General features: G+C 42.8%; 1 protein-coding gene and 1 long non-coding RNA gene across 7 annotated transcripts in view; one reads left to right on the top strand and one right to left on the bottom strand.

The window, feature by feature from the left end:
- Positions 1-22,040, top strand: part of FOXN3 (forkhead box N3) — a 364,292-nt gene that overhangs the window by 177,217 nt on the left and 165,035 nt on the right. For all 6 annotated transcript variants that reach the window (XM_081049383.1, XM_081049384.1, XM_081049385.1 and 3 more), the window contains one exon: positions 19,942-20,078. In XM_081049383.1, the coding sequence (XP_080905509.1) occupies positions 19,942-20,078 (137 nt within the window). The remainder of the gene's footprint in view (positions 1-19,941; positions 20,079-22,040) is intronic.
- LOC308498079 lies at positions 174-20,483 on the bottom strand. Its single transcript, XR_013993412.1, has 3 exons — positions 20,252-20,483; positions 1,500-2,510; positions 174-1,248 (listed from the first exon to the last, which is right to left on the bottom strand). It is a non-coding gene; the product is annotated as an uncharacterized lncRNA (long non-coding RNA).

Below are 22,040 nucleotides of genomic sequence, written 5' to 3'. Positions count from 1 at the left end.
TCTGCCCATCTGAGGTTAGGTCTCGTAAATGTCAAGTAAGGAGAGCTGCCCAGGAGATTTCCTAAGACCCTTTCCAGCTCTCACTTCCTGAGATTCTAGAGCTGACCCTCTGTCCACATAGCCTGGGCATGATTCACGCACTGTAGGAAAAGAGATGCGATGAGACATCATTTCCTCTGCTTATTAGTTTTTATTTGCATTTCTTGGTTTCCGAAAAGGTAGAAATTGAACACTATTAGTTTTAAAATGTCCCTGTATTTTAATAAGTAAGAACCACGACAAACATGAGGATATTCCTTTTATTTCAAGGAGAAATGGCTTTAATGTATTTGACACGTTTCTGCTCAGTGATGAAAATTCGATGTCTGATCACTTACCGCAGACAGCGTGTGCGTCTTAAGTGTCTCTCCCAGGATACACCCAAGCTGCAGGGATCTCCCCCTACATCTCTGGCTCTGAGAGAAGGCGTCTTGGGAGTGTGCAAGAACCTGTGATTCCAGGATGTCTGGGTATTCCCCAGCTGATGCAGCAGACGTGAAGTCATCCTGAATAGCTATCTCAGCTCCCATCACTCTCCCCACACACACACACGTACTCACACGCATGCACGCACACGCAGTATCCTGGGAGCACTTGATTTTCTATATCAGTGAATGGATAATGTGCACAAGGTAGCAAAAGCTGTTTCTCCATTTGGATTAGAGGTACAGTCTTCTCCTTCTCCTGGACATCTCCCCTGGTCTTTGCTTAGGGCTGCCATAATAAGTATCACAGACTGGGGGCCTTAAACAACAGAAATTCATTTCCTCACAGTCCTGGAGGCCGGAAGTCTGGGATCAAGGTGTTGGCACGTTGGTTTCTCTGCGGCCTCTCTCCTTGGCTTGTAGATAGTTGACTTCTCCCTGTATCTTCACATTATCTTCCCTCTGTGTGTCTGTGTCCAAATTTCCTCTTCTCACGACACCAGTCATGTATTGGATTAGGGCCCAGCCCAATGAGGACCTCATTTGAGGTTAATTACCTCTGTAAACACCCTATCTCCAAATACAGTCACATTCTGGGGTCCTGGGGGTTAGGACATCAGTAATGCGAATTTATGGGGATGGACACAGTTCAGCTCAGTGAGTACTTCTAAGGAGATATGTGGAGTGCTGGTTCTCTCTTGGATAGGACTTCACAGATTGGAATAATGTCACCTCTGCGTTCTTTCTCCCGCTTTTCATATTTCCATCATGAAGAAATTCAAACCTACAGAAAAGTTGCAAGAATAGTACAGTGATCGCCTTATATACCCTTCTACCTAGAATGAATAATTGTTAACATGTTATATTCCCTTCATCTTTATGTATAAATTATATGAACCAATTAAAAGAAAGTTGTAGGCATCATGATGCTTTACCCTTTAAAATGTCAGCATGAATCTCTTAGGAGTAAAGACTTTCTCCTGTATAAAACATAACACTATTATCTCACCAAGAAAATGTGAAATAATTCCTTACAGCATCAAATATGTAGTGTGTATTCAGATTTCTCCAGTTGCCTCCCAAGGTCTTTCACAACTTTTTTTTTTTTTAACCAGGAGCTAGTGAAGGTACAGGCATCGCAACTGGATTTTTATATCTCTTTACTCTCTTCAGTCTGGAATGAACCGACCATCCCACCACCTATTTTTTGAGAAGATCAAGGCCAGTTGTTTTAGGGAATGCGTCACATCCTGAATTTGACGTGTTTTTTCCTAGTGATGGTGTTCAACTTGTCTGTGTGTCTCCTGGAAGTCAGATCCAAATGCTTGATGAGAGTCAAGCTTGTTGAAACAGTTGCCAGGTAATGCTGGGTGCTTCCTAAACCATCAGATCCCACCAGGTTGTCCCACTGTCAGCGATGCTAAGTTTGAACGCTGGCCTGAGTGGGTGATGCCAGAGCACTCTGCTGGATGAGATGTTGCTGCCTTTGCAATTAGCCCATGATCTATGGAGAGACCATTTGGCACTGTGTGGGTATCCATTGGTGATTCTTTCCTGAATTGTTTCACTGGGGCGGGGGTTGCAAAATGGTGGTTTTTCTAATTCTGTTCTTAGTTGGCGTTACTGTCCCAAGTGTAATGACTGAATTGTAGATAAAAGGATTCGTGTCATAATCACCTCTAATGGTGGCAAGTAAATCTCTGTGAATATCATTATGGACTCATAGGTTTTTATTTAGTCAGTGTTTTACAATCAATTGTAGTAATTGTTTTTATGTTCAAATTACCCCAAATTTGGCCAGTGACGCCCTTTTTAAGCTGCCTTTTATGTCCTTAGAACATGCCCATTTTAGTCTTTGGGTACTTCCTTGCTTTCTTGCACAGAAATAGGCTCATCGTAGACTTTCCATTTCCAGACGGGTCATCCATTTCTCCAAAAAGCTCGGATTCCTTTCCGTGGAGAATGGTGTGTAGAAACTGAATCTGGACACGACGCGGGTTCATTGTGGCTGGGATGGTACCATTTTAGGGCTTTCTGTGGACAGAACTAAGGAAAAGTAGAATCATGAGTTTATTAATATTTCCAAATCACCTTTAACATCACTTTCTGCTTTATTCTACAAGATACACAAAAGTTTCAAAATTCTGTTGTCTGTCACTATTAATAGTGTCATTCTGATTGAAACATAGTAGTACTTTTCCTTTTGTTGTTCACTTTGTCCTTAGTACGTACATTCCACTTGAACTTACAGTCAGCATTGAGTTCACAAGCCATGAGAAAGAATTCTTTGCCTGTGAGGTTATGTCGCCAACTTGATCCTCTAGTTAGGTTATTTTGTTTGCTTTAAAATTTTTATTTTATTTTACAGTTATGGCTTGCTCTTAAAAAAAAAAGACAACAACTTTATTGAGGCATAATTTAATACACTTATAGTAAATGTACCCATTGAAAGTGTTTTGATTAGTATGTACATACCCGAGTAACCAGCCGCCACAGTGGAGATCAGAACATTTTCGCCACCATAAAAAGTTCCCTTTGCCCCTTTGAATCAGTCTCCTCTCCCTCCACCCAAACCCTCAGGCAACTCCTGGTGTATTTTCTGTCTCAGTAGATTAATTTTACCTTCTTTTAGAATTTCATGTTACTGAAATCATAGAACAGTATTCTGGCTTCTTTTACTCAGCATAATGTTTGTGAAAATCACACATACTGTATCAATAATTCATTCCCTTTTATTACTGAGTAGTATTCCATTTTATGGAGATATCATAATTTGTTTATCCGGTCACCAGCTGATGGATTTTGGATTGTTTGCAGTTTTTAGGTATTACGAATAAAGCTGCTCTGAATATCCTTGTAAAAGTCTTCGTGTATGTAGATGAATTCATTTCTCTCAGGTCAATAGTTAAGAGGAGGATTGCTGGGACTCAAGATAAGTGTATGTTTCACTTTTTATCAGAAAATGCCAAACCGTGTTTAGAAGTGGTCGTGCTAATTTACATTCCGCCCAGCAATTCGAGCATTCCAGTGGCTTCACATCCTGACTTTCACTTAGTACTGTCAGAGTTTGTCCCTTTAGCCATTCCAACGGGCATGTTGTCACATCTCGTTTTAATGGGTTTTGTTCTTTTCTTGATTGAATTTTTATTTTGAAGAACAAAATATTCCTTAGTTCCGAAGTCAAAATTCTGTGAAAAGGGTTATTTAGTGAGGTCTCCAACTTATTTTTCTCAGTAATCCTGCTATCGAAGGTATGGTTTAAATGATTGAAGAATCTACTGAGCACCTGGGTCTGTGTCCGACTGGGTCATGAACAACCTGGAAGTAGTCCTGACCTTCATAGAGCCCATATATTAGCAAAGGGACACAGGCATGAGTCAACCTCACAAATAAATGTGAAATCATAACTGTGTAGGAAAGATAGGAGAGGGCTAAGGCTGTTGTATCTGGATTTCATCGTGGTTTCCCAAGAAAAAGAAATTGTGTTCCCTCCCTTAATACTTGTTGCAAAGTTTGTAAAATGCTGGTACTATGGGACCTGTAGTAACAGGTTCAACCCTGGGAAAGTAACCAACACCCTACTGTAGGAGCCGGTCTGTGGAAAAGCTGCGAATAAGTCTTCACATGATCTTTTGGCTTTAGACAATGTCGCATAGGCTTGTTCCCCACACACTTGGTTGACACACACTTGGCATCTTTAAAAAGTATTTTGGCAACACATGGTTTACAGTTAATTTGTTAAACGCTCTTTTTTTCACTTTTTAACATTGTAGACACTGACGTTGGATTTGAACCATTCCTCTTTGATTAAGAACGTCAGTGCATGTTGTCAGTGTTTTGGTTTTTTAAAATCACATCTTGTAGATTTGTTGGAGATTTCCCACCTCCCTCCACCTGTGAGACAGCTCATAGATTTTAGATTTGAAACGTTGGTTTACGTTTTAATTTCCTGAAGGTCAACCTGACTCAGTACAAAATACCAACCCGTGGTCTTCAGGATGAAGTTAACTGTTTAAGTCTTAAATTCTTAGAAATTTTGATGCAATGTTGTTATTGTTACAGTAATTGAATTCATACCATGTTGTTATTACCCACTCTATAAAGTGTTTAAGATAAGAAACATTTTCAATCAGCTGTTGCAAAACTGGAAATTTCACTGACATTGTTGTCCCATTTGCAATTTTTTATGCCCGGTTAATATAACTCTGAAACATAATAGTAATCGTTGATAATGCACTTACAAAGTGCATTATACATAGAATATTTTTAGTAACAACATGCTTTTCTAATGCTGTAATCAAGTATTCATGTTTGAAATGAATAAAATGTTTCCACTTCCTTCACTTTTGAAGAACACAAATTCTGCTCTTTCAAAGTATGCAATATAGTAAATCATTTTGGAAGTATTGGTGGTATTTTTTTTTCTCCCCTGCCTGAGCCGCTGTCCTCTGTGACTTGGAGAAATTGCAAGGGAATTATTATGCACATATGTGGCATGTAGATTCCAAGAGTGAAATTCTAGGGTGATCAATTTGGTTTTTATTTTGCCAGTCACTGCCCTGGCAGGAGACAGATGGCACACTCAAACTGAAGTAACTGAAGAGCATTTAATAAAGGGCTGGTTCCCAGCAAGTGGGCAGGGATGCGAGGATGGTGCAGCACCCCTGGGAGACAGGGACGGAATGGGCGGCTTGTTAACTACACCAAGGAACTTTCCTCACCTCTAGATCTGAAGGGACAAAGAAAAGGAGTAAGTACTGGCACGTGAAGGAGAAAGTAGCTGAAAGCAATAGAGGCATGGCCTTTGGTAGAGAATGCAGCTAATTCCCTGGAGGGAGCCAGAGCAATAAATACCCATCTCTCACTCTCTTCCCAACCTCCCTTCCCTCACTGGTGCCTCCCTTTGGTGAAACTAGACCAGAAGTCCGTGGCCAAGGGTGCCTCTTGGAGCATCTGCAAGTGTTAGTCTCCTAGGGCTGGGAGCAGAGCGGAGGAGGGTAGAAGGCCCCTGCAGGGCACGTGGCATATGTGCAGAGCTCTTAGATAATACAGAATGGGGTGGACCAGCAACCACTGCAGTGGTTCCCCTGTGCCCTGACTATCTAGTGCATGTATATGCTTAGCCCTGGGGCTCCTGGCGATCAGGTGGATCACTACGGGAGGATTTTTTAAATATCGAAGGATCTTTAAAATACCTAAACAGAGCCCCCAACTTTTTTCAGCTTAGGTTCTGAGTCTTCATTTTCAAGCATTTGATAATTACATTCCCATCACTGGGAGATGGTACAAAATCATGGGAGAGCTCTCCCGGGGAGAGCCTTCCTTTCTCACAGGGCCACTTTTGGGAATGCGGAAGGCAGAGCTGGCTTTTCTGAGCTGTATGCAGCTCCACAGGTCGTCCTGCATGTATGAGGAGTCTGTCCCACCGAACTGGGTGACTCCTGGGGGGCTCCCACGTGGATTCACCATGGCTTAAGTGGTCAGAGGGAGCTTACCGTCCATCAGTGCCCTGCAGACTGTCAGTTGTTCTCAGGACTGCCACGCGGGGGAAGAAAGTGCTACTGAAATAGGTGCACTGTTTTGTTGTTCTTTTGAGGAACAGCTTCACAGTTGAAACACCCCAAGTACAACATGTCTTTCTGTTATCTCAAAAGTTGGATAACAATGTCTTATGTACGCACTTATGAGTACTTGTTATATGCTTAGGTAAAAACATTTCCAGTTGGCTGGGCTTTCTCACAGAAGCCACGTGGTTTGGTGGAAAGATGGAGGCAGCTGACCTTGGAGGTTCGAATCCTGGCTCTGCTTCTTGCTAATTACCATCTAGGGGCAAGCCCCGGTCCTTTCAGAGCATGTTTTCTTGGCTGTAAATAGACTTAATCTTCTCAGATGCCTTCATCAAGTTTAGGGCCACAAGACGTATTTGATTGCGCTTTGAAATTTGCTCTACAAACAGAAAGGTGATGTTTTGTGTGCAAATGGTTGTGTGCCAGCAACACAAATATAAAGTCATAATATAATAGTAATAGTAACTTTTTACTTTTCATTGACATGAATGATTAGTGTGTGTGTGTGTGTGTGTGTGTGTGTGTGTGAGAAAGCATTTGTATGCAGGCTTCCATGAAAGGAGGTACATTACTTACTATAGTGAATGATCCCCAAAACATTCGTGTTTTAACTTGGAAATTTGTGATGGTTTTACTGCAGCTGGGTCCCTACCTAATGGTGTTTGTCACAGACTCGCATTTTGGTGGTGAGGTTTATAGATTCCTGAGTCAAACAGCATTTGACCTTAGGCAAGTTAGTTAGCCTGTCTGAACCTGAATGTTAACATCCTTATCTCTGGGGTCAGAATACTGCCCACCTTCTGGGTCTGTTGGGAGAATAAATGAAAAAATGCAGGTAAAATGCCTCGGATAGTGCTTGGTATGTGGTCAGTTCCCAGTTAGTGCTAATGGTTACTACTGCTGTTACCACTGCTGCCATCACTCCTAACTATCTGGTTATACCCTGAGTTCCAAGTTGAACTGACATTTAGGCCAGGTGACTCAGCAATACGGTATCCTGAGTTACAATTTCTTGTGTGTAAGATTTCCATGGATAATGAAGGGCTGACTGTGTTTGGGAGCCTGAATTAATCTTGGTGGCATAGTCTGAGAGTGTGGTTGGTAAGCATCGAGGACCCGCCCAGCTTTTCTGTCCCCGCCCTCCTGTCTGTGGGGAGATCCGATGGAACAGGGACGGAACACCGGCTGCAGGAGTGCTTACTGAGATCCCGTTCGGGGCTAATGCAATGGTCACAGAGTACTTCTACACTGAGCGTGAGACGCTCACAGTGCGTGAGACAAATGCACTGTGTAAATATTCGTTAAGCTGGAGATTCTCCCCCCTCCCACCTCATAATCAGGTAACTCATAACCTTTGGCAGACTTCCTCTCTGGCAGACCTCTTGTTTGCTATCCTGTCGCCTTGAGTCATTCTCAGCTATTAATCAACTGGATGAGCTGGTTGAATCCCTGGAGGCCTGTTCGTTGTGTTCTGTGCCTCAGGTTGTAGTGAGTTCTCAGGTGAGCTGAGAAGTGTCCTGAAACAGACGTGTTGCTCCAGGTGCCCCTACGACCTTGGAACAGTCCTTTGGGTCACTGTGCTTGTGGCCCAGGGGAATCCCCATAGTGACCAGAACTCAGTGGTGACACTGGCCTTTCCAGGTGACACACCTCACTTTATCACCAAAACTCTGCAATCTGCGGGATAGGTATGCAAATACTGAGATTACTGTCAACTCCCACCTTTTGCAGGACCTCACAGGAACACAATTTGTGAGGAAAGCTGTGGTGATGAGATTTAGGCCCAATGTAATTTGCCTTTTCAGTACTCTGACATGGGCCTCAGGGAAACTAAGTGCGAGGCTCAGAAGGGAGGGCTTAGATGCTGTGGTGCCCTGGCTCTAGATAGCTGCTGAGTCGGTCGCTCTGGTCTCGCTGAGGCCTTCCTGTGGTTCCAAGGGTTCACATCAGCTGGTCTTTCTGGTAGCCTCTGCCCTCTTAAATTTTTCCTTAGTCCTGTTAGCATTCATCACGGGTTCGTTCATTCTCTGACTCCATCTCCCTTTCCCTCTGCCCTCCTCCCCTCTCTTTGTTTGCCTGGAGCTTGATAAGGTCTGTGGTGAGTTCTGGACTAGCCACCTCTTGTTACAGTTTTCCTGACACACTGCCGCCCTCCGCCAGCACATTCTGCGCGCCCTCTGCTCCCGTGGGCTCTGCCCTTGTCTTGGCTAGCATCTACCAGAATTTAAAAAGAATCCCTAACACAATGTCATGTGCTCATTGTCACTTCTCCCACTCCACTCGGGTCAGGGATGGTTTCGGATTTATCTTTGCAGCAGATACCCCAACATCAGGGGTCCAGGCTGTGGTCAGACACCGTCTGTTGAAAGGGTCTCTTTCGCTGGTGGGATACCTGTGCTAGAATGGAGAGGCACTGTAAAGGCGATTTCGCCTTCACAGGAGGCCCAGTTGGTTCTAGCAAGAGGCTGTGGCAAAAAGCTGGATTGCCAAACCAGGACCGCCCAGCAAAGGCCCCTTCTGGGTGAGTGGGTGACTGGTTAGTCCTTTGGCCAGTGGCCACTCCTTACAAAACAAAAAGCCAACAACCCCGTGTGCATGTTTTATTCAGAGAGGGTCTTTATGATTTTTTTTTTAAACATAAAAGGGCATAACTCCGGGCCAGTACACCCACACTCTGTAACTGTAACTTTTACCTGGCCAGGTACCTTCAACAACTTTTAGTTATGGAAATAAGGTGATCAAATTATATGTGCCAATTGATAAGATCATATTGGAACATTTAAAAATAGATGAGTAACTACTGACAACCAGAAGATAAAGTGGCACTAGGTTGGGCCAGTTGTAATCCAACCGAGGCTATCTCTGTTTGTCAGACCCACATGTGCCTTTATTACCCTCCATAAAAAAAACAAAAAAACAAAAAAACCTACACTATTGGCGTTAATTATCATTTGCAGCATTTGAATCACTTCAAAGAAAAGTAGAGGTGCTGGAGAGAGCGCAAGTTCAGTTGAGAGCCAGAGCTGGCTGTAATCTTGTCCCCGCCACTTCATACAGTATGTTTATAAAAATCCTCTATTGGGTCTTGAATTTTAAAAGTAACTGAGTTTTTATTTCTGACAACATAATGAATGGTGAATTTTACCTCCTCTCATAGCTACGAGCTTTAAGTCAGTTTGCCTTTTGAACTGAAAAAAGTATGTAAAAGGCAGTTTATTATATGTCTTTGATTTTGCCGTGTTTCCTCTTTATAATTTGCTTATGCACTAATTTTAACTTGAAGACTGTAGATGGTATAATCTGTAGGTGATATAAACAACTGTTACTAAAACACTTTTTAAAAGGATTACATTCACATTTCGGACACCTTTATTCCATCATTGTACATTCCTTTTTGATATCAGGTGACAAATAAGATCTTTTAGATTTGCATGTCTTTGTTTCTGTGATAAACTTATTAGCAGTTAAAAATGGTCATGAAGAATTTATCCATAGGTGTGTGCATGCGTGTCTGCAGGCGTGCGTGTGTGTGTGTGTGTGTGTGTGTGTGTGTGTGTGTGGTTTGATACTGGGCATATCTTGAATTGATTTGAGCAGTAGGTCAACTCTTTGAAGTGGTGGAGCATGACTGGTATTAGAAGGATATAAAGTTTTTAAATACTTCCTGTGTGCTTCCCCAGTGCTTAAAATTTTTTAACTGTCTCTGTCTCTACTCTTTCTCAGCCTGCATAGGTAATACTGTGAGGTTTCAGATAGGGGAGAATAGTTAACTCTTACTTGCTAAAGGCCCCCAACGGACAGATTGGTGAAACTAATTTGGGAGAATCCCAAGATTTAGTTGGGTAAGAGCGGTGATTTTATAGATGCCAATTCTTTGACCTTCTGACTTGGAATATGAGGGTACTGTGTGTGTGTGTGTGTGTGTGTGTGTCCTCCTTTTTTTTCTATTAGAATTTAGAACTTACCAGTGTAGAGCTTGACAGTGTAAGTAAATATATTTCGGATGTTTTGGCGATCATTTTATTATCGATTGTTCTTAGTGCACTAGCTATTGACTGACTGCCTTTGGCAGTTCAGACACAATAGAGTACAAAAAATAATTCATTTCAACCCAAACACTTAACTAGCTTTGCCAGCCTTCGGGAGTTGATGTGCTTCAGATTTGTGTGCCCAGCCCCCAATGGAAATCACATCCATGGGTGACGGAGGGCCTGTGGCAGAAACAGGGCTGCACCATGTAGTGAGTGACAGGAGAGATTCCTGCAAAGCAAAAGCACTGGTAACTGATAAACTGGTCTCCTTTCACATTTCCACCCCTCCCCAACTTCACCATGCTAGAGGTCAGTTTGGTTTTAGGCAAATCTTGGGGCTGTTTTGGTTTTGTTTAGGTGTTAATACAAGGAAATTATGGATTCTTCCGTTGATTAAGCCATGTGCGCATACACGCATGCACACAATCTGTCCAGCCACCACATGCCTGAAACAGTTCCTTCCCCACCTGTGCCACCTGTGTTCCTTTGCCCCATGTCCATGGTTACTCAGTGAAGGAGGCGGGGAGCAGTGTTCAGAGACAGCCGAGATGTGCTTCTGAAAGAGCTAGGACGCTGTAAAGTCCTCATCAAGCTCATGTGTGTGAATATTGTACAAGTGACACGTTAGTCATGATTTCCATCTGTATAGCTTTTAGAGCACATCTGTAAAATAATCGCGAGGCGACTGCAGGCGGGGAGGCGATTTCCGTATCTGATATTCCGAGGGACCCGCTGTTAGTGAGTTTGAAATCTTCATTGGCCATGATTATAACAACCTGGGGTCCTGCCTCCCTGCCTGCAGGACCACTCCCCAGAACTGGTGTTAGACTGAGCCACACTGGGCCAGGGTCTTGGAAGGAAATTCCTGTCTGGACCTGGTGTGTCATTTCTCTTTTCCATCACTCCTACTTTTGGTAAAAAACCCAAACCCTAAAAACTGTAAGAGAGCAAAGTGGGACATTTCAAACACTGCAAACAGTTGTTAGGGAGATCCAAGTGTCTGACATGACTTCTTTTTAAATCTTTGTTTTGGAGCAATTGTCTATTTTGTTATGGGAAATGAACATTGATGTATCTAGAAAAACATTCTTTGTAATCAGTTTTGTTTGTTTTCTCCCTCTGCTTTTTTTCATGTACTTGGTTAGTTCCGCAGGTCATTTTTTTTTAATTTGAAAATTTCCCCTGATGTCGTAAGACTATAAATTACAGAAATTTAGGACCAAAGGGGCCTTTAAGGAATCATTCACCCACTTAGTACTTCGTTCTGGTGTGATGTCACGGTCATTCATCAGAATAACTTTTTATTGTCCTATTTGTTTTTTCCCCCAGTACCATCCAGCTTCTCTTATGACTTCCTTTGACAGAGAGGAAAATTAAATTGATTACCTGCCTTTTGGGTGCATTCTATGCATTACCACATTCAAATGTAAAAGGATGTGGAGACGATAGTATTATTATTATATATAGGCGAAGAAACTGCCAGTCCGAGGGGATGTGTGGTGTCTTCCTGGTACCACAGCAGGGTAGCAGTATAGACAAGAACCATGTGGGTCAATCTTTGTTGCTGGGGAGCATCTGTGAGATGTGCCCTGGAAGCCCCCTGCGAAGGCCCTGGTGTTGCTTTCGGCCCCTCTCTCACCCTCTTGAAAGGCGAGCGTGAACCTAACAGTGCGAGACTGTACAGCGGCTTAGTGGGAAGGTAAGAGGAAGGTAAGATTGAGCTGAGAACACGGTCTCTAGGAGACTGTGTATTCCCGTGGGATAGGCCCAGGTGGGAGCTGGAGGGTGCCCAGAGCAGGGGGTGTGGGCACTGAGTGGGCCCGCAGGACGAGCCAGGCTAAATGTGTGTATGTGCACGTGTGCATGTGTGTGTGCTTACACACGCATGTGCAATTTTAATAACCTTCCTCCCCGCAGCACTCATCCTTTTCCCCTCCTCTGTTGTTCTATAGCCTTTGGCCTGCTTATGTAGTCACTTAGAGTTGTTTATTGTTTGTCTTCCTCTGGAGGTTCTGCACCCTAAAAAATGGACCCATCCTTTGTATCCTGGTGATCTGCCTAGCACCTCATACTCTGTTGGCTCTCTACAAGTGTTGTTCAATGACTTGCTTCCAAATGAAGCCCAAGAGGCCTTTCATTAGGCCATGGAAGTTTCAGTGGGTTTTTGACCCATTCTAGTCTGGATTCTGGCCTTGTCTGGGGGCTGGCAGTGAGTTTTGTGGGAATGGGAGAAACTCTGAGAGTATTAGCCCTGGGCTGCCCCGCCCCCCGTCCCCCTCCCCCAGCTTGCTTTCTCTTTCTCCTTTATGCCAGCTTGGTCCAGAGGCCTGAGCAGGAGCCAGTGCGCAGTAGAGGAGGAGCCAGCAAGGGGAGTGGGGGCACTCTTGTGGAGGGAGCAGAAACAAGGCAGGACCAGCACGTGGGGGCTACAGCAGGGTGCCCCCAGGGCACTAGCTAAGTAGCCATAGAGAAGCAAACTTGGGCTGTTTCTAGGAGACTTGAAGCATGCCTTCCAGATCCTGGATAAACCTTCTGTATGTTGGCTAGAAAGGCAACTTGAAAATTGGCAACTCTGGGACCACCTGTCCAAAAAGCTACCCATGTCTTTTGGTCCCGAATGAGTGGACCATATCAGTTCCAGTTTCCAGGGTGAGCCCGCGATCCCCAACAGAACAGTACAGTATCTTCAGAGGCTTAGCCCTCCCTGCTGGGGGACCCTTTTTTCTCCAAGGCCAGCTCCTCCTGCCCATCCCAAATTGCCCATCCCAACTTGCCCGTCCCAGCTTTTTTCTCTAAGTTAACTCTTCACCCCGCCCTGCCTCGGCAGTGTGGAGGCCAAGGGCCTCTCCTTTCAAGGAAGGCAGTGGCAGGTTTTAACCTCTTAAGGTCAGAGACCACAAGGTCCTGGGAATCTAGAGGCCTTGATGCCAAAAGTGACTCCAAGCAAGTGTTTCCTTTCTCAAAAGTCTCTTCTCCCTTCTGGCATCACTCAAGTGACCAGGTCTTGCTTTGTTCTAGTTTTATCCTTCCATTTCCACCTCCATCTTAGTGCAGCTGATACAGAATGCTTCCTTAGGATCAAGGAAAGTATCATAGTACAGTGGGAAACAAATAGCCATGTGTGGTTCATTTTTTTAGGTGAAATCTGCATCATTTCACAATTTTCCATCAGAGCAGGGCCTGTATGTTTTGGAGCTTGGTGTCAAGGAAGGCTGTCTATTTAACATTTTTATCATCATAATAAAGAGATCAATATTTGTTGAGCTTTTATCATGTGCCAAGCATAGCATTATTTCATTTAACCTTTGCAACAATCCTGTGAAGCAGGCATTATTATAACCCTCCCATGTTTATAGATGAGGAAACTAGAGCTCAGAGCAGTTAAGTAACTTGTCCAAGTTCACACAGCTGGGAAATTGAAACAAAGCATGGTCCCAGGTCTCCCTGAGTCTAATGTCCATGCCAGCCAAGTTAAGGGCTACTTTTTGAAAGCTCAATAATGTTCTTCTCACTGACTTTACCATGCGTTGGTACTGGCCAAGAACAGAAAAATGGCAGTGTTGGCAGCTACAGGAGATGGAGAAATGCAGGGCCAGGTATGCTAATTTATCTATGGTAACATCTTCTCAAAGCATAGAGTTATGAGCCTATGGGGGGTGATTTCATCTGACCACCTAATGTACTGATGAGGAGACAGACCCAGAGAAGGAAGCGTGAGCTGCACATACACAGTGATTTCAGAACGCGGCGATGTTAGGTGCAGCTAAACAAACACTGTATTCTTGTTGCTGATGGGTTTACTTATTCCAGTCTGTGTCTGTACCTCCTCCCTCCCCAGGAGTCCCCCTTTCCTGCCTCGGAGCACTTGGCATAGGTCATCGTCAGTACTCCCTTCCTAATCCCACAGGATCCCATCCCGTTTTCCTAGCCCCTGAAAACCCCTTACCTGGTTTTAGGTTCCCAGAACTACAGGAGCTCTGAGTCTGAACCTTGGGTTCAAGTGTAGGAGCTGTAGGTCAGGGGCAGTGAACGATGGAATACCTTTTTGTAACTAAAGTATTACGGAAACACAGCCACGTTTACTCATTTACGTCTCTGGTTGCTTTTGTGCTACAACAGCAGAGCTTAGTAGTTGGAAGAGAGACCATATGGTCCACAGTCTAAAATATTTACTCTGACCTTTTAAGGAAGAGCTTACTAGCCCCTTCTGTGGAACAACCAGTTGATACTGAACCTGTAAAGCCAGACCACCTCAGGTCTATTCTTTGTACACTCATGAGCTTTTGCTGTGAAGGTTAGGGTCACTGAGAGAAGAGAGGTGGCATATGTCCAGCAAGTTCTTTCAAGTTCCTTAGTCGATAGTTCTTGATACATGAACATCTCAAATATATGTTCCAATGAGCACTGGATTTGCCCCTTATCACAATCTCTGACCTAGTTCATTGCTCAAACCAAACCATGACCTTTTTCTTGTTTTTTACCTGCCGCTTCTAATCTATCGCCACGTCCAACTGGTTCTCCAGAATACATTCCGAAGCTGTCTTTTTTCCATCTTCACTGCTGCCACCTGGTCACTTTGGGTCTGCACTACAGTATCAGCTCATAACAGATCTTTGTAGGTGCTCATGCCGCTTCCAGCCCATTTTTCTTCACACAGTGGCAAGTTCCTGTCTACTAACTTACTGCACTCTTTATTTTCTTTGTAGAAGGCATTGCAGTCTGTCATGAGCTTGCATATTTTTTCCTTATTTACTGCCTTCTTACCCCCTCTAGAATCCACGCTTCGAGAGAGCAGTTCCCTTTTGTATTGTTTTGTATTCACTAATGTATCCTCCACAGTGCCAGGCATGCCGTGGGTACCATAGGGATGAGGGGATGGTCCAGGGTGGCCAGCTCCCTGCTCCATTTCGATACGGGTCCTGCCTCCTTGGGTCCTTGCCCCGCATTGGGTGTCCTCCATTACTGCTGGAAGTGGGCCTTATCCCTCGGAAGTGATGAGAGGGGAAAAACAAAACAAAAAACCATTGTCCTAGACCAGTGTTTACCACACTGTTTGGACTCAGATTACTAGTAAGACATATATGTGACCTTGTGGTCCAGTATGCACCTATATACGACATCTGACAATTAAGTCCGCGAACTCATCCTAAAACTGCTAGTACATACCTCATTGCTGAATATCACTATGGTCACATTTGAAGTTCTCCCCTTGGGAAGCTATGCACTGATGCCAGCGCCTAGTCCACCCTTCAAAGCAGTTTTGGAACTCTTTTTCTGGAATAGCCATCAGTGCTGTTGTTGTATTACCCTTGATGTCCTGAATGTCATCAAAATGTCTTCCTTTCAATATTTCCTTTATTTTGGGGTAAAGAAAGAAGTCATTGGGGGCCAGGTCAGATGAGTAGGGAGGGTGTTCAATACAGTTATTTGTTTACTGGCTCAAAACTCCCTCACAGACAGTGCTGTGTGAGCTGGTGCATTGTCGTGATGCAAGAGCCATGAATTGTTGGCGAAAAGTTCAGGTCGTCTAACTTTTTCACGCAACCTTTTCAACACTTGCAAATAGTAAACTTGGTTAGCTGTTTGTCTAGTTGGTACAAATTCATGATGAATAATCCCTTTGATATCAAAAAAGTTAGCACCATCATTGCAACAAGTTCACGAACTTAATTGTCAGACCTTTTTCATACATGTATACACACATACACATTTCACAGAATATCACTTGTTACAGGTATTTTCTAGCCTATTCTATTTGGTTCTGTTTGGTTTCTTTAAAACAATGCTGCTTGTGACCCATTACATTGATTTCATGACTCATTCATGTATCATAGCCCGGTTTGTAAACAATGTTTAAAATACGGTACTCACCCACAGGAACTCACAACCTGGCAAAGAGACCCAAAACAAAGATGATGTCAGAGCAACTGACAGGTGCTGCTGTGTGGGTCCAAAGAGCCATGGAAGCGTGGGAGAGATTCGGGAGCTGCCAGAGGCGGCCCCTGGCTCTAGACCTCTCACGAGAAAAAAGTGTTATTTTTAGCAGTTAGATTTTAAGATTTAATTTAGTTGTATTCTTATCTCCCTCTCTTTTATTAAACCTTTCTCACTAATCAGTTCTTTCTACAATATAGGCTCTCCTTGTCTTTTTTTGCCCCCTCTTATGTACTGATTATTTTATTTTTTTTTTATTGCTAACAGGGAGTTTGACCTACCCCGTATCTTTTTGGTCATCCCCCCCCCCCCCCACTTTTTTCACATTAGTTTTCTCTGTGTGTGTGTGTGTGTGTGTTTGTGTGTGTGTGTGTGTGTGTGAAGGATCTTCACTCATCAGAACTTTTTCAATCTTAAAACTACATATTTTTGGGTGGCTGGTTAGCTCAGTTGTTTAGAGCGTGGCGCTAATAATGTCAAGTTACCGTTTCAATCCCCACATGTGCCACTGTGAGCTGTGCCCTCCTTAAAAAAACAAAAACACCCATATTTTTAAGATGAAAAGTATTTTGAACATGAAATGTATCTGTGAATGAAGATCTTTCCTTTTTATTTTGAATTCCTTAATATTCAACGGTACATGGCCCTCACAGTTATTATGGTAAAAAATGGTATTTTTTAGATAAGATGCAGATATTTCTAAGAGCTCTGATTCTGAAACAAATTACCCAACTATAATTAAATTACACCCTTCTCTCCCCTGTTATGGGCATTAAATGTAATTTTTCCTGGCCTAAGAAACTTATTAAGCATTCTCTCTTCTGTATATTTCCATTTAAAAAGTTTTCAAGTCAGCCTATTTTGAATTGTTACTTGAAACCAAGGAGAATGCTTGCAAATAAGACACATTGGCAGCCTCTTTCATGCTGCCTCCAGGCTCTCTACTGTCAGATCATTAGAGGGATTAAAGAGATTGACAGTGACATGGGTGTGTCTCGATGATGCTTTTTTGGTTAATTGTTGCTCTTTGGAAATTTTAAGTATGAGATATTGAAGTTAGTGTCTGGTCTGTAAAAACCTACCAGCAGTTTCAGACCCCTCTCACTGTAAAATGCAGGACTCAGCAAGGTAGGAACCATTATGATCCAAAGCCCGGGCAATTGTCTGCAGAGAATGAATATTGTGAATCTGTGCTGACCCAGTTTGCAGTTAAACCTCATCGAGATGATGATGTGCAAAGACCCGGGCAGAAGAAAACTTGTAGCAGCTAGCTTGTTGTGACTCAGAATTGGCTTTCTGAGCAAGGGAGAAGTTACAGTAGAGAGGACAGGGAGTGAGGGGTGCATGGAAGGCAGATGGGGGATGGTGGTAGAAATAAAGATGGGATCTGAGAACACAGAAGAGCTCCTGATAGTGAATTTGCAAAGCCGGGACCAACAGCGCACAAGTAGACTATTACTTTACTCCTGGCTTGCCACATCAGCTTGCTGGAGGCCCCTCTCAGTGGCACTGTTGGAATTTGGTGCTTATTTATGATGGATGGCTTTGAGAAAATCAGATTTGATTTAATGAAAGGCATTTTATACCCAGCTTTGCTCCCTTTCTTCTGTCAGAAAGGCAATGTTCATGATACCGCATGCCATTTATTATCTATAAGTGCTGCCACATCATGCCATCGTGGGGCCTGGCACCAATGTCTAAGGGGGTCTTTATTTTGCCAATGAGCAAGCTGAGATTTTCTGTGGGACCATGATTTGCCCAGGGCTACACAGGAAATGAGGAAATGTCTGGCTCCAGAACTGTAGTTCTTACTGTAACTCTGCCTGCCTCTCTTACCTAGATCAGTTACCTTGTGAAATGCCGCACCCTCCCACCCCCCAAGCCTGTGGGTTTTTCCATTTAGTTTGTAAATAGTATTGTAATATAATAAACAAGCTGCTTAGGTCAGGGTTAGGAGAAACCACAGTCTTGGTCTATTGTTATTTCCCTGAGAGGGTCAATTGTCCGTTTTTTTGTCATATTTTTATTCCCTGTAAGATTAACCTGCCCTACCTCTGAACACCACCTTGATGAAAACAAAAGCCGTTAGGTTCCCAGGACTGAGATAATCTCTTTGCAGAAATGTTTGGGTTGCCTGTGGGCCATGGCCTTGCAGGTAGTGGGTTTGGGGCCTTGTGTTCAAGTCACTGGACTCCACAGCGAGCTTTGATTCAGTCTGGCCACGACCCCCTATTGCTGAGGAGTTACCTACTGGCTTCTGTGGGCGTTCGTGCGTTGTTTCCCATCATCCAAATTTGGTAGTTGTGGTCTACCCCATCCTCCCTCATCCTTCTCCATCCCTTAGCTTTTGGCTTTCTTCTGAAAAACGTGCTGAGTGGTTCTGAGAGTCCATGGTGGGTCATTTGGTGGCTTGCCTGCTTTACTCTGAATGTCTCATCAGTTCCCCCCCTAAGCTAATGTGGGCTTAAAAATGAACACATGAAAGGAAAGGCCATATATGGACGTTGAATTTTCCAAAGTTGAAATCTTTCATATTTTTAAACAGCGGGATGATTAAACTGGGAACTTTGATGTTTAGCTAAGGCAGGTCAGCCTGAATGGGACCTGTGTTTGGGGTCAGGTCTGCACCTCGGACTGGGTGACCGGTGTGATGGGAGCTCCAGCCCCCTGACCTTGGCTTTGAGCAATTCCCTTTCTCAGTGCACCAGAAAGAGTTAATTCCAGTTACACTGCTTGCTGATGTTGTTGACAGTAAAGGATTTTAAAGCGTTCAGTGAATAAGTTTGTCACTAAATGATTTGGTGAACAGATGACCAAAATACGCATTTTTAAAATCTTTAAAGATTTTCGGAATCAGTTATTTTTAGTTCTCCTTCTAAGAGATTTTCTTGGACATTCACCCCTGTAATAGTTAAGCAATTTTCTCGTTTGCTTTCTAAATCTTCCTATAGTACAATAGTTCTGAAAATAAGAGTCTGTTGGCTGGAAGCATGGGTTGGGCATGGATTTATGTAATTTGACTTCTTTTCTCTCCAAATCAGTAAATATTTACAAAGGACCTTATCAAACAGCTTGAGTACATTCGGGTCGCTTGAAAGCATTCAGAGCAGTGACTGCCCAACGGCCTGCTGCCAGTTCTAGTGGGTCTCACAGGAAGGACTTAATTTTTTTTTTTTTTAATAAAATACCGTCCACAGACCAAAAGCTTCCAACTGAAAGTGGGCCTCAGCAAGTCTTCCTTTTTCCTTGGAACCAGTTTTATAAAATTTGCATTTTAAAGTTTGACTTCTCAAGAGTCAACTCATTTAGCCCTGGAGCAGAGTACTCTGAACTCTGGAATCCAAAAGTAAATACTGGATTCTCACTTAGGTTTACCACTGCTGCCTGGGTTCTTTTGTTTCTTGGGGAAGGCAATTTCAGAATTCTACTTGAAGCTTAAATGTCGCACTTTGGTGAGTTAAGTAGGAAAAAAGAAAAGGATTACTTTTTGTTTTTGTAAAGTAGTACCAATGTAATATGGTTTAAAAACAGAACTTTTGGGTTTTTAAAGCAGAGATGGAGTTTGGAGGGTATCTCAGGCTGCATTTTCTTTCAGTGTTTAAAATCTGACAAATTTAAACGAATTTTTAGAAGAAAATACATGTTTTTCAAAGTTGACACTGAAAAATAATAAAGGAAGCTAAGTTTTTCGGTCATTAGGATGTGAAAATCACAGTATTATTGTATTAACCTCACTTGTTAATATTATGTCCATTTTGTCTGTCAAACTTAAGATGGGTAAGACTCTATTGGCAGAGTACAACATCACAATGTTGAAGGCTGGCAGTTAACAAATATGTGAGAGGCTTTTAAAAATAAGTAACTATGACAGCAACTATATATCAACTTAATGCAAAATAGTTAATGATTCTGTATTAATCACTTGTATTTTAATTTTCTTTGCAGAGTATTGGGAAAGGGTCATTGTGGTGCATAGACCCAGAGTACAGACAAAATCTAATTCAGGCTTTGAAAAAGACACCTTATCACCCGTACCCACACGTGTTCAATACACCTCCCGCCTCTCCTCAGGCATATCAAAGGTAAGACTTACTTATTTATTTATTGTCTACTAAATTTGCCTTATTTTGACAGAGACGAGCCCTGAAACTCATTTAATAGGCTGTATGATTTTTAAAAATAACTGTAGATAAATGAGAAAGAAATGAAGTATTATGGGAGGTATAGCCATTGTTGTATTCCTTGCAAACCTTACCGCTTTTGCTGCTTCGGAGGAATGTGTTTCCAGAAGCCTTCATGGCGGGTGAAATATTGTCTTCTTGGGATAGAAACATTTACAAAGAAAAGTTGACAGCTTTAACCTCTCAGTGTGTCACAGCTTGTTGGAATAGAAGTACAGGTATGAGTCCAGTAAGCGATTCCATCTTCTTGTCGTCTGACCAAGAACGTCTCCAGGTGTTCACTGAAGGACTCACCCAGTTGTTGTCATTCTGGTCTCCAGGTAGCCTGTGCTCCTGAGTAATCATTTTGTTGTGGTTACTTGGTGTTTGGCTCTTCTAAGAGAACAGAGAACAATGGAGACATTTATTCCCTTTCACATACCCATTTGTTTTGAGGCAGGGAGGTCACAGCTGCCATTTTTACAAAGATATAATTGGAGGGGAGGATATGTAGCTTGTCACTTGAAAAAAAGCATTGTTAATGTTAGAATCTAAAATGACAAAAAAATAGCCACATAGCACGGAACCAAATTTTAAAATTGATTTTATCTTAAATCGTGCTTGGTTTTGACATATATCCTTCAATTCTACAAAAAAATATATATGTTTTTAATGTATAGAAATGTTTCTGTTGTAACCACCCAGTTAAGAGAAATTATCCTTGGACAACAAGTTTATGTCAGTGAGGAATGGCGTGAATTCATAGACTTCAGCAGTTGTATAGTCCTCTGCTTTGCAGACTCTTCCTCTAGTCTTATGTTCTGCAGAAAGGAGCACAGAGTGATCCTCTGAAATGGCATTAGTGAAGTTCTTGTGCATTTCAGTTGAGAAGCATTCCATCACAGACCCTAGACAATCAGTCTTCAGCAAGAGACGGGGAGGAACAGCTGGGCTCTCTGAGAAGATTGCTGTATGTCTGCCTTTGCTAGGCGATTAGCGTGATGGTAGCCATAGCAACTGGAGCGTCTCCATAGTAACGCGTAGGGAGACAGGTGCAGTTGCATCACAAGGCTGTTTGTTGCCTGGCAAAAGGACAGGCCATTAGTACTTAGATGTACGCTGTTGCCTTAGAAACAAATAACCCTACATAGCAACTACAGTTGGTTTGAAAGATTTGGAAGGGGGAAAACGGTTGTAGCAGTTTTTGTCTATGTTCATAACAATCAGTGGAAGCATACTTTATTGGAAATGACAACTTGAGGTCATATAGCAGTAGGAGATAAAATGGGATTTTCCAAAGCAGCCTAGCCAACATTGTAGAAATGTCCAGAAGGACAGAGCCGTATGCTTGGTTTTCTTCTTGTGGCTGTAGCCACTCTTGAAATGGAAAGGAACTAGGGCTGGAGTGGAGAATTGCTGATACTCAAGGTTAGTGGGGGAGGAGATGACACTAGTTATTGGAACATTTTCCAGATTCTCTTGTTCCTTTGTCATTCTACTCCCCCTGCCCTCCATATCCCACAGAAAATCCTTTATTTTCCTCCCCAGCTTGTACCTTGGAAGTACTTCATATCCTTTTGCTTCTAAGAAGTCAAGAACTTAAGTGTTATTCGCTGGGTCCTATCAGTGGTTCATTTAGACCAGTATTTTGTTGCCAAGTGTGACCCCAAGGGAAACGCAGTAATTATTTAATAATTTGAAGGATTATAGCGGAGCTCTGGGGGTTGCAGGAAGAATGCATACTCCGGCGAGAGGCTTTCTGAGCTGGCCTAAGCTTAATGACTTCATTTGATTTTTTAATATAGGCATAGAAATAAAGATGAACCAGAGCTTTTCTAATGAAAATAATTTCCAAATGAATACCTCCCTGCTCCTGTATTGTCA

Source organism: Rhinolophus hipposideros (assembly GCF_964194185.1).
Source record: "Rhinolophus hipposideros genome assembly, chromosome: 5".
Lineage (NCBI taxonomy): Eukaryota > Metazoa > Chordata > Mammalia > Chiroptera > Rhinolophidae > Rhinolophus > Rhinolophus hipposideros.
The sequence above is the reverse complement of the archived record's forward strand: the minus strand, read 5'-3'. Positions and strand labels throughout refer to the sequence as shown.